General features: G+C 42.6%; 1 protein-coding gene across 1 annotated transcript; it reads right to left on the bottom strand.

The window, feature by feature from the left end:
- Nucleotides 1–878: 878 nt before the first annotated feature.
- Nucleotides 879–1,820, bottom strand: LOC114219399 (olfactory receptor 56A4-like). Its single transcript, XM_028116969.1, is given in 3 exon segments — nucleotides 879–1,154; nucleotides 1,156–1,730; nucleotides 1,733–1,820. Coding segments are annotated over 3 exon segments (939 nt in total).
- Between the last annotated feature and the right edge of the window lie 11,301 nt (nucleotides 1,821–13,121).

Below are 13,121 nucleotides of genomic sequence, written 5' to 3'. Positions count from 1 at the left end.
ATATGGATGCCTGGATCCCATAGAATGCTATGCAGGCGCCAGCACAGACTATGAGGATTGACACAACAGAGCTGAAAGTAGAATCAATAAGTCAATTTAACTGGGTATCTAAGATAAGCAGGAAAAAGTGGGAATGTAGATAGTGCCGGAAATCTGATGGAAAAGTGAGATAGGAGAGGATGAAGACACAAGTTAGTAAATCACATCTGAAAACAGGACACACACTTTCACTTAAAGTGTGCACACGCACACAAATGAGTCATTTTAATATTTTTTAATTCATTAAAAATAAGTAAAGAACTCCAGGAAATTCATACTCCAGAGAAGTGGCATTAGATAAATATATTAACAATATCTGGCAGGGCTTAGAGGAGGCAGTGGGTGACACGTGTCATTTCCTCACTGTAAGAATCAAAGTTCTAGAGCCGACTTCTGTATCTCCACAGGAGATCCATTCATGACACAAAACCAGTTTGAACTGTGTCAGGTAGAACCAAGTGGTCTAATAGGTATCTAAGTATTAAGCAATTGAGGAAACTGTGAGGCACCGAAAGTGACTAGAATACCATTTTTTCTTTATTTTGAAAACAGTTTCACTCTAATTAAGTTCCTGTAATTATGACTTGACAAGTCTCTTTCACACAGATGGGGTCAAAGTAAACTTCCAGATAACTCCAGAATGCAAAAAACTAAGGTTCCAGTCAGTGCAGGGAGAACAGGAGTCGGGATATGAATATCCCCATAATCAACTGAAAATTTAGAGAACGCAAAATCCAAACTTATCCCTGCAGTAACTATTTAAACTTCCTATGTATCATGAAAACTCTTCCCCATTATCAATTTAAATTCCCCAGCTTAGTTCTCACCCATTTTACCTCTTACAACGTTCTCAGCAGCTTCTGGATCCCCTGCTTGATCTCCTTGGTTCTCACACCATAAACAATGGGGTTCAGGGCTGGGGGGATGAGGTGGTGCAGGATGTTGAGCAGGATGGGGACATCTGGGGGAATCTTCTTCCTGGCCAGGTTAGTGATGACCAGAACCAGCAGGACGGTGCTAAAAAAGAGGATGAGGATGAAGTGGGAACCACAAGTGCCCAAGGCCTTGGCCATAGCACCCTCAGCCTTGATCCTTAGCACAGCTTTCAGGATGAAGGATGAAGGAGAGAACAATTAGGATGAGGTCAGAGCCCAGTAGGGTCCAGCCTGCCACAAACTGGTAGAGCCGGTTGAAGGTGATGTCATCACAGGAGAGTTTGGACACAGACAGATTAGTGCAGATACAGTTCTTGATGATGTTCTCTGCACAGTATCTGAGTCGGGAAGAAAGAATTGGAACAGGAAGAGAAAGGAGGCCATTCCGGGCCACAAGAAATATGGCAGCTTTAACCACAAACTGGTCAGTGATGATGGATGGGTACCTCAGTGGGTGGCAGATGGCCACATAGCGGTCATAGGCCATGACCATGAATGTACAGGACTCCATGGTCAAGAAACTGTTCATGATGAACATCTGGAGGAAGCAGGCTGAGAAGCTGATGAACCTGAGATCAAACCAGAAGATGGCAAGGACCTTGGGGTTGATGGTCAGGCAGAGCACCATGTCCAGCTGGGAGAGGAGGCTGAGCAGGTAGTACATGGGCTCATGAAGAGAGGCCTCCAGCCTGATGGTGATCAGCAGGGTGGCATTGGCCCCCATGGCCAGGAGGAAGAGGAGGCTGAGGGGCAGGACAGCCAGTGCTGCCAACTCTGGTAGTTAGGGAAGCAGATGAGGAGGAATTCAGAAACTGGAGCAGTAGAGTAGTTGTTGGGTGAGGCCATATAAAGTATCTAACGAGCTAAAACTCCACAGTCCCTTAAAAAGTAGGACAAAATACATCAACATAGAAAGTATGTGGGTTTTTTTCCTTTTTTTTCCTTATGTTCATTTAGCCAACATATAGTACATCATTAGTTTTTGATGTAGTGTTCAACGATTCATTAGTTGCATATAACACCCAGTGCTCATCACATATGTGTTCTATATGTAGTAAAACTCAGGTTTTCATTGGGGCTTTTAACCTGTCTCAAGTTTTCAAATCATCATCATCATCCCATCTCAATCATTGCTGACCTTTAACTGAGCAGTTATCGTGTGCTACAGATTATGCTGAATGTTTATATTCATCATCATATTGCCTTTTGAAAAACACTTAAGAGTAAATAATATTATCCTAATTTTCCAGATAATTAAAAGGAACAGGCAAAGAGGAGCAAAGTAGTTTGGTCAAAATTAGACAGCCAGTAAGTGTGAAGCCAGGACTATGACAAAAGAGTCTGACTAAAGTCTCTGCTTTCAACCACTTTATATTATTTAGCCTCAACCAGCACAATTGCTTAACTAAGACCTACCTTCCTTTGGAGTTTAGAAGGAATAGCTTATGGAGAGTTCTGTTTAGCAGAATACATGAAGGTCCCAGAAAAGCCCACACCCCTACTCCATTGACTCAGAAAGGGCCTGAATTAGGGTTTCTAATTTTCATTCTTTAAGAATATTGGATTAAAGGTAGAGCATCCCTTGACCCCACAAGAGCAGTAATATCTTCTAATCCCAAACAGGATTTCACTCTTAAAAGCAAAGGGTTTATCACTCCTACTGGGTTATTTGCTGTGTTTCCTCTGAGTATTTCTTTGGTTTGGATTCTTTAGAAAAGCCTATAAATTTCATATTCTGGTGACAGAGATAGTCAGTACTGAAGGGTACACCAGTAGGTTCACCAAAGGTAGATTAGGAGCTAGCTAATGTTTCAGGTGTATAAACCTACACAGGATCCATTTCTCTGGTAAGCAACATTATCTGTGATTCCTTGTGGCCAAAATCCAATTATTCTATCCATATGGAAACTATGCTCTATAAACTCATCTGCTTTATTTAGTTATTTCTTTTGTTGCGTACCATCTTATTTCCCTCACTACTAAACAAAGAACAGAGTGGCCAAGTACAAAGAAGAATGACAGTAAGGGCTGTCCCAGCAAAGAACCAGAAAAGAGCCAGGGAGTCAGGGCAGACAGAGAGGGAGCCCCAGCAGCAACTAATCAGTATAGGTGGGATTACTGATCCTGCTCACCTGTCCGATCTGACAAATCTCTTCAAAAAGAATAAATTGTGTAAAAGAAGGTATCAGACTATCTGTCACAGAAGATAAGATCCGATCGATTGGATAAGATTTTCATTTGGATATTTGAATATTCCAGACTTCCCAAGTATAGATTATAGAACACACACACACACACACACACTTCACACACTTTCTACTCATTATAGGGCTTTAAAACAAACCAAAGATTCAAGGGCTAAAATAAAGTAGGGAAAATTATGTATCAGCTCTGTCTTGTATTTTCACATGTGATTAGGAAATGACCCTCAGTGTGAATCAGAAACATAAAAAGGTTAGAAAACATAACCACCTTTTCAGAAAAGTCTTGTCCTTTCCATAAACCTCAAGTTCTGTATCCTCAGCATGACCTGCTCTACTTGAATAAGCAAGAAAATAGTCAGTGCCTTCCTTATACCTGGTCTAAATGTTAGTCATACAAACGTAGAGCATGCATTAAGCAAAAACTGGTATCCTCATAATAGAGGAAAATTGACTTACAAACACTTATAAGACAGTATAGTTGTGGTGATAAAGATGATCTTACAAACAGTGGGAAAGAGACAAATACACAGATGAATGAAGCAATGTGATATGGTTGAAAAGTTGGCTTCAGACAGAAATGAAGCCTGACTCTTATACCCATTAAAGGACCCTGAGAGCCATTTAAACTCTATGATACATACGTTCCTCATTTGTGAAATCAATAAATGATATTTAACTTCAGATGTTGCTGTGGGGAGAAAAAAGGGCTATGATTTCCTGAGGTCCTGTTAGGCCAAGAGACACTATGAGCTGAGAGCATCAGAGAAGGGTACATAAATGAGGCCACATTCACCTGGGAGAGGACGACCCTCTTTGTAGGCAATGGCAAGAGAAGAAACATCTATGTGGATGTTCAGCACGATTGGTAAAAAGGTGCTAGGGGCTGGTAGATCCTAAGTTCTTTGGAAGAAGCAGGCAGGAGAGCAGAGTGTCAGGAGACATGGATAAGGTGTGAAGGCATGGCCATGTGAGGTCTACCCGAGAGTAGGCATGACCATGTACACTGTAAGGAAGCACAGAGGATTTGAGACAGGGAATTGATGTGCTGTAGATGGGACACAGAGAATCACACAGAAGGGAGGGAGGCTTCCGGAGAGTCCTGAGGAGTCCAAAGGAAAAGTGATGAAGATCTGAAGGAAGGCCACACAGGCAGAGAGAAGGATGTATCAGAGGCGTGGGGAGACCTACAAGATTTAGTGTAAGAGGATGAGCAGGCAGAGAGACCAGAGTCCAAAATGTCACCAAGGACCTTTTAACTGACACAGACCTCCTATAACATTGATATTTTCTCCCAGGTGGTAATATACTTTCATCTCTCTTTTAGTAAATTCCTTAAGAGCTGGGACCATTCCTCCTCTCTTTCTGTATCCTCCTCAGTGAAGCTGAGGCTTCCTAATCTGAGAAATGAGGACTTGTTGGCCATCAGGGGTATTGCTCCGATATTCAATATCCAGTTCCATTCATTTGTACTGGCGGACTGACATTTACAAAGGGGTGACCCTTGTTCTAAGTGCTATTGAACAAACATGGTCTCTGGCAATGATATATTGACAGTCTGGAAAGATCGGACAAGCCTTGAATAAACAAAATTACAACAGAAGACCCAAGCCCAGATGAGAAAACGGACGGATCACCTTGGCTCAGAGAGGAATTTAGACTAGCGCAGAAAGGAAGATTCTGACCCAGCCAGGCACAGGGTCTTGGTCTCCCAGCCTTGATATGAGTGGGGTCTTTGAGTCTATGGAAGTTTGGATACCCTGGATGGACACAAAATGACTCAGCCTCATCTCTGATGAAATAACAGCATTAGGTCAGTTCTTGCCACTCAGCCTTATGCCAGATCTAAGCATTTTGGCAGGGTCAGCATGGACACCAGGCCCTATTGAAAGAGTTCCTTTTGCTTTACAGACTAAGCTCCTGGACTCCCCTCCTCTCCTTCCTCACAATCATCCTGCTTAGTCCAGCTTGAGACTCACCAGCTTCAGAAGCCTGCACTGCTACTGTTTCTGGCTGCTGGAGAAAACACTAAACTGGCCGCTGCAAGGGCTTTGGAGGCTGATTTTATGAACTCTGCCTCCACAACGGCCCCTCTCCCCATTGCTCACAGGAGCTGGTGCCCTTGTTAAGCACTAGGTCCCTGAGGCCCAATGGTCTATTTCCAAGAGAATATACTGTAAAAGGCTTGACTGTCAATAAAAGAAGGGCAGGAGAGGTCAAAGGCTCTTGGGAAGTCTAAATAAAGAAACCCTGGGAAAAGAAGGGTAAGGAAACTGTGTGATGAGAATCTTCTCCTGGAAAATTTATGCAGATGCACCTGTGGGGAAAAACTGACTTTGTTGAGAGCCCTATAACTCTGTGGAGGAGGTGACAGAGGAACGTAGGAGCATAGACCTCAGCCATCAAAGGAGCAGCTCAGGGAAGCATGGACCATGGGCAACTGGGGGCCAGGGAGCACTTTTCCTGTGAACCCCTCTCCTGCAGTGGGAGCATCAGTGGTCTGGACCCAAGCAAATCCCTGGGAGGGACACTGTTTACACACATGTGGTCTCATGTCCGAGATTTTACCTTCATGGCTGTTCTTGGTCTAAACTGTCACCTAAGTGTGGTTGCAGAAAGTTCAACTGCTAACAATCTTCACCTTCCACACAGCAACACCTGGCATTGTTTCCTTGGAAACAAGTTCAGCCACCACTCTGTATTGATGCACAGAAGGACTTCGAAAATCACCGCTCCTGTGGACCTTCCCAGATGTGTCTTATGATAGGGATTCTCAAGCTAAATGTAGGATCTTTTGGGCTTTGGACACCGGAATTTTGGAGAGAGGAGAGCAAGTGTGAGTCTGGTTCTAGGTCTTACACTTTCTTACCCACAACTGCTGGAGGAGACATCAGGGCAGGAATGTAGATAGAATATAATCTTGTTCCCTGCATGCACTAACTACTCTCCTGCCCCCACCTCTGCCTTGCTACCTGGAGGTCCTGGCTGAAGTGCCAAGGACCTTGTCAGCATCAAATAGAGTTGATAGATATGCTAAATGAAGAAAACTATTTCATGAGTGAACCATCATTCTGTGAAAGAATGTTGCTAGCGCACACAGTTTACTCTGGGCAAAAGACCCTGATCCCTGTGTTTCTTCTAAATGAATAATCCCTCTTCACTGTCAGATCATAGGAATATTGGGAAGAGATAATTGGAGGTTTATGTTTGAACCCTTGTTCTAGTACTCTCTCATTGCTTTTCCTTGAGGAAAGTTCATCAGCTCTCAGAACCACAATTCCCTCATCTGAAATATAGGTATAACAAACTTTCCAACACAGATTTGTTGCAAGGATAAAATTACTTTTACTTTTTCATTGAACAAATGTTTTTACCCTACTTTGACAAATCACTACATATTTGAGATATGCACATTAAAAAATGGTTTCTGCCACCTTACAGAGGGAGACCAAAACTTTATATAAAGTCACACCAAGGATAACACAAGTAATAATAATAATAAATCTTTTTTTTTTAAGATTTTATTTATTTATTTATTTGACAGAAAGAGACACAGCGAGAGAGGAAACACAAGCAGGGGGAGTGGGAGAGGGAAAAGCAGGCTCTCCGCGGAGCAGGAAGCCCGATGGAGGGCTCGATCCCAGGACTCCGGGATCATGACCTGAGCTGAAGGCAGACACTTAACAACTGAGCCACCCAGGCGCTGGGTGAGTTGAGGAAAATGCTCTCACCCAGCTCTGAGGAAGCACAGCACACGGACCCATAAACAGACCTCTTTTGGCTCCATTTATAGACAAATCAATATTTAGTTTTTCAGGAGCAAGCGTAGGTCGAAGGAAACTCACAGCCTCTTTCTCAAACAGGACACAGTTCTTAATTCTATTATAAACATCGAAGTGAAGGCAATAAATTCAGTGACTTTGTGGAGGAAATCCAACAAGGTCTGTCCTTCCCTGGAATATTAACTCATCAGGTCCCCCACCCGCTGTGTCCTAAGAGCAACGTCTCTTGACAGACCACAAGAACTCTGCACAAACGCAAGGACTGAGCAAAGAATGCACTGCTCATTTAAATCCCATGTCAGACTCCTGATGTCATCCTAGCAAATCTTAAGGCAGCTTTTAGGAATGTGTTTGGACAGTCCTGGGCTACAGACTGGGTCTGGAGGGGAGGGCATTCAGATCCCTGTACCCATCCACTAAGATGCAGCGTACCAATGTCCCTCTCTTCATCCTTACCGCTGATGGGGGGATGACTGGAAAACATGGAAGGGACTCAGAAAGTCTCCTTTGCTTCTCTCTTATGAGTCTAAAATAAAACCTGATGATCTACTTAATAAGGTTTCCGAAAGAGGCAAACAAGCAGCAGGTCAGGCTGTAGGGCTCACTGTCTCAGAGAGACCAGGGGAGCCACAAAATCTCCAGAGGTCTCCTACAACTTCTCACCCCTCCCACTGCACAGCTTGGAGTTCAGCTGACAATCAATGTGTATAAATGACAGAGACAAGGCTAAGTTTACTAAACTGAGTTCTCCCTCCTCTTAGACACACAGATAAATTTATATTTTCCAGAGGGCGGAGCAAGATGGCGGAGGAGTAGGAGACCTAGATTTCGTCTGGTCTCAGGAATTCAGCTGAATAGGGATCAAACCATTCTGAACACCTACGAACTCAACAGGAGATCGAACAGGAGAGTAGCAACAACTCTCTGAACAGAGAAGCGACCACTTACTGGAAGGTAGGGCGTGCGGAGAAGTGAATCCGAGGCGATATTCGGGAGGATAGACGGCGGGGGAGGGGCCTCCGCCGGCCGCTTCTGGCAAGTGCTAGAGCCGCGGAGCACAAAATCGGACCTTTTAAAAGTTGGCTCGGCGGAGGGACGTCGCTGCAGTGGCTAAGCGGGGGGTGGAATCCTCCCGGGACAGTATGGTCTCAGGACCCTTGGGGTCACAGAGAGACCGGGGGTGCCTGAGTGCAGCAGAGCTCCCAGGTATCAGAGCAGGGAAGCCGGCTGCAGATACGGAGCAGAGTCGCGGGCTCTCAGCTCGGGGTGGCCACAAACTGTGATCTGCGGCCCAGTCGGGGCACGGCTCCCCCAGCAGGGACCCAACAAGCAGCAGATCCGGGGAGACTCCCCTTCCTTCCCGGGGAGGAGCGGTGCAGGAACACACTGCAGGGATCTGCTGGGTTTGGAGACTCCGAGCGGGGTCGGGTGCCAGAGATAGCAACGCTCGATCACAGGCCGGGTGAGCACGGAGTGCGGCCAGAGACCGGGGACACGGGAGTGACTGCTTTTCTCTGGGGGCGCACTGAGGAGTGGGGCCCCGAGTTCTCTGCTCCTCCGGGCGGAGACTGGGAGGCCGCCATTTTCGCCCTGGTCCTCCAAAGCTGTACCGAGAGCTTGCAGGGAACAAAAGCTCCTGAGAGCAAACTGGAGCAGCTTCCTTAGCCCGGACCGACAAGGGCGGGGCAATTCCGCCTCCGGCAAAGACATTTGGAAACCACAGCAACAGGCCCCTCCCCCAGAAGATCAGCACAAACAGCCAGCAAGCCAAGACCAAGTTGATCGATCAAGGAGAATAGGAGAACTCCAGCGCTAGGGGAATACTGCACATAGATTCATGGCTTCTTTTTTTTTTTTTTTACCATGATTCATTATTTCATCAAAGTTAATTTTTGCTGACTTTTTTTATTTTTTTTTTTCCTTTTTTCAACCAACTTCTTATAAATCCCTTTTTTAAAAAAAAAAAACATTTTTTATTTTTTTTCCATTTTTAGAGTCATATTTTATCCCTTCATAGTAGTTATCCTTGTTTTTGGCATATATATATATAAGTTGTTCTCTCTTTAAAATTTTGAGGTACAGTTTCTTCTAACAGATCAAAATATACCCTAAACCACTAGTGTATGGCTTTGTTCTAGTCTCCTGCCTGATCACATTCTCTCCCTTTTTCCTTTTTTTTTTTTCCTTAAATCTTCTTTCTTTTTTCAAACAACTTATCTTACCAAGTCCTTTTATAAAATCTTTTATAATTTTCATCTTTACAGTCATCTTCCATCCCTTCATTGTATCAACCCTTATTTTGTACATATATGTCTTTCTTCCTTTAAAATTTTAGGAGGCACTTTTTCTAACAGACCAAAATACGCCCAAAATCTAGTGTGTGGCACTGATCTATGCACTAGCCTGATCATATTTGATCATATTCTGCCTTTTTTGAATTGTTTTGTTTTTGTTTTTATCTTTGTTTTCTTTTTTTTTTTCTTTTTCTCTTTCTTTTTTCTTTCTTTCCCTTTCTTTTCCCCTGGTTTCAGGTCTTTTCTGATTTGTATACAGTATATTTGCTGGGGACGTTGTAAACCTGTTAGCCTTTTGTTCTCTCATTCATCTATTCTCTGGACAAAATGACAAGACGAAAGAAATCACCTCAGCAAAAAGAACAAGAGGTAGTACCGTCAGCCAGGGACCTACTCAATACGGACATTAGTACGATGTCGGACCTAGAGTTCAGAATCATGACTTTAAAGATACTAGCTGGGCTTGAAAAAAGCGTGGAAGTTATTAGAGAAACCCTTTCTGGAGAAATAAAAGAACTAAAATCTAACCAAATCGAAATCAAAAAGGCTATTGATGAGGTGCAATCAAAAATGGGGGCACTAAATGCTAGGATAAATGAGGCAGAAGAGAGAATCAGCGATATAGAAGACCAAATGATGGAAAATAAAGAGGCTGAGAAAAAGAGAGAGAAACAACTACAGGATCATGAGGGCAGAATTCGAGAGATAAGTGATACGATAAGACGAAACAACATTAGAATAATTGGGATCCCAGAAGAAGAAGAGAGAGAGGGGGGGGCAGAAGGTATATTGGAGCAAATTATAGCAGAGAACTTCCCTAATGTGAGGAAGGAAACAGGCATTAAAATCCAGGAGGCACAGAGAACCCCTCTCAAAATCAATAAAAATAGGTCAACACCCCGACATCTAATAGTAAAACTTACGAGTCTCAGAGACAAAGAGAAAATCCTGAAAGCAGCTCGGGAGAAGAGATATGTAACCTACAATGGTAGAAACATTAGATTGGCAACAGACCTATCCACAGAGACCTGGCAGGCCAGAAAGGACTGGCAAGATATCTTCAGAGCACTAAACGAGAAAAATATGCAGCCAAGAATACTATATCCAGCTAGGCTATCATTGAAAATAGAAGGAGAGATAAAAAGCTTCCAGAACAAACAAAAACTAAAGGAATTTGCAAACACGAAACCAGCCCTCCAAGAAATATTGAGAGGGGTCCTCTAAGCAAAGAGAGAACCTAAAAGCAGCAAAGAGCAGAAACGAACACAGACAACAGACAGTTAACAGTCACCTTACAGGTAATACAATGGCACTAAATTCATACCTTTCAATAGTTACCCTGAATGTAAATGGGCTAAATGCCCCAATCAAAAGACACAGGCTATCAGATTGGATTAAAAAACAAGACCCATCAATATGCTGTCTGCAAGAGACTCATTTTACACCCAAAGACACCCCCAGATTGAAGGTGAGGGGGTGGAAGACCATTTACCATGCTAATGGACACCAAAAGAAAGCTGGGGTGGCAATCCTTATATCAGACAAACTAGATTTTAAAACAAAGACTGTAATAAGAGATGAGGAAGGACACTATATCCTACTGAAAGGGTCTATCCAACAAGAAGATCTAACCATTGTAAATATCTATGCCCCGAACATGGGAGCAGCCAATTATATAAGGCAATTAATAACAAAAGCAAAGAAACACATTGACAACAATACAATAATAGTGGGGGATTTTAACACCCCCCTGACTGAAATGGACAGATCATCTAAGCAAAAGATCAACAAGGAAATAAAGACTTTAAATGACACACTGGACCAAATGGACTTCACAGACATATTCAGAACATTCCATCCCAAAGCAACGGAATACACATTCTTCTCTAGTGCCCATGGAACATTCTCCAGAATTGATCACATCCTAGGTCACAAATCAGGTCTCAATCGGTACCAAAAGATTGGGATCATTCCCTGCATATTTTCAGACCACAATGCTTTGAAACTAGAACTCAACCACAAGAGGAAAGTCGGAAGGAACTCAAATACATGGAGGCTAAAGAGCATCCTACTAAAGAATGAATGGGTCAACCAAGAAATTAAAGAAGAATTAAAAAAATTCATGGAAACCAATGAAAATGAAAACACAACTGTTCAAAATCTTTGGGATACAGCAAAGGCAGTCCTGAGAGGAAAGTATATAGCAATACAAGCCTTTCTCAAGAAACAAGAAAGGTCTCAAATACACAACCTAACCCTACACCTAAAGGAGCTGGAGAAAGAACAACAAAGAAAGCCTAAACCCAGCAGGAGAAGAGAAATCATAAAGATCAGAGCAGAAATCAATGAACTAGAAACCAAAAGAACAGTAGAACAGATCAACGAAACTAGGAGCTGGTTCTTTGAAAGAATTAACAAGATTGATAAACCCCTGGCCAGACTGATCAAAAAGAAAAGAGAAATGACCCAAATCAACAAAATCATGAATGAAAGAGGAGAGATCACAAGCAACACCAAAGAAATACAAACAATTATAAGAACATATTATGAGCAACTCTATGCCAGCAAATTAGATAACCTGGAAGAAATGGGTGCATTCCTAGAGATGTATCCACTACCAAAATTGAACCAGGAAGAAATAGAAAACCTGAACAGACCTATAACCACTAAGGAAATTGAAACAGTCATCAAAAATCTCCCAAGAAACAAAAGCCCAGGGCCAGATGGCTTCCCAGGGGAATTCTATCAGACATTTCAAGAAGAATTAATACCTATTCTCCTGAAACTGTTCCAAAAAATAGAAATGGAAGGGAAACTTCCAAACTCATTTTACGAGGCCAGCATTACCTTGATCCCAAAACCAGACAAAGACCCCATCAAAAAAGACAATTACAGACCAATATCCTTGATGAACATGGATGCAAAAATTCTCACCAAAATACTAGCCAATAGGATCCAACAGTACATTAAAAGGATTATTCACCACGACCAAGTGGGATTTATTCCTGGGCTGCAAGGCTGGTTCAACATCCGCAAATCAATCAACGTGATACAATACATTAACAAAAGAAAGAACAAGAATCATATGATCCTCTCAATAGATGCAGAAAAAGCATTTGACAAAGTACAACATCCTTTCTTGATCAAAACTCTTGAGAGTATAGAGATAGAGTGTACATACCTCAATATCATAAAAGCCATCTATGAAAAACCTACAGCGAATATCATTCTCAATGGGGAAAGGCTGAGGGCTTTTCCCCTAAGGTCAGGAACGCGGCAGGGATGTCCACTCTCACCAGTGCTATTCAACATAGTATTAGAAGTCCTAGCCACAGCAATCAGACAACAAAAAGAAATCAAAGGCATCCAAATCGGCAAAGAGGAAGTCAAACTCTCACTCTTTGCAGATGATATGATACTGTATGTGGAAAACCCAAAAGACTCCACCCCAAAACTGCTAGAACTCATCCAGGAATTCAGTAAAGTAGCAGGATATAAAATCAATGCACAGAAATCAGTGGCATTCCTATACACCAACAACAAGACAGAAGAGAGACAAATCAAGGAGTCGATCCCATTTACAATTGCACCCAAAACCATTAGATACCTAGGAATAAATCTAACCAAAGAGGCAAAGGATCTGTACTCAGAAAACTATAAAATACTCATGAAAGAAATTGAAGAAGACACAAAGAAATGGAAAAACGTTCCATGCTCATGGATTGGGAGAATCAACATTGTGAAGATGTCAATGCTACCTAGAGCAATCTACACATTCAATGCAATCCCCATCAAAATACCATCCACTTTTTTCAAAGAAATGGAACAAATAATCCTAAAATTTGTATGGAACCAGAAGAGACCCAGAAT

The sequence above is a fragment of the Eumetopias jubatus genome, unplaced genomic scaffold (assembly GCF_037043125.1).
Source record: "Eumetopias jubatus isolate StellerSeaLion01/CBP00866 unplaced genomic scaffold, mEumJub1_p1.0 scaffold_13, whole genome shotgun sequence".
Classification (NCBI taxonomy): Eukaryota; Metazoa; Chordata; class Mammalia; order Carnivora; family Otariidae; genus Eumetopias; species Eumetopias jubatus.
The sequence above is the reverse complement of the archived record's forward strand: the minus strand, read 5'-3'. Positions and strand labels throughout refer to the sequence as shown.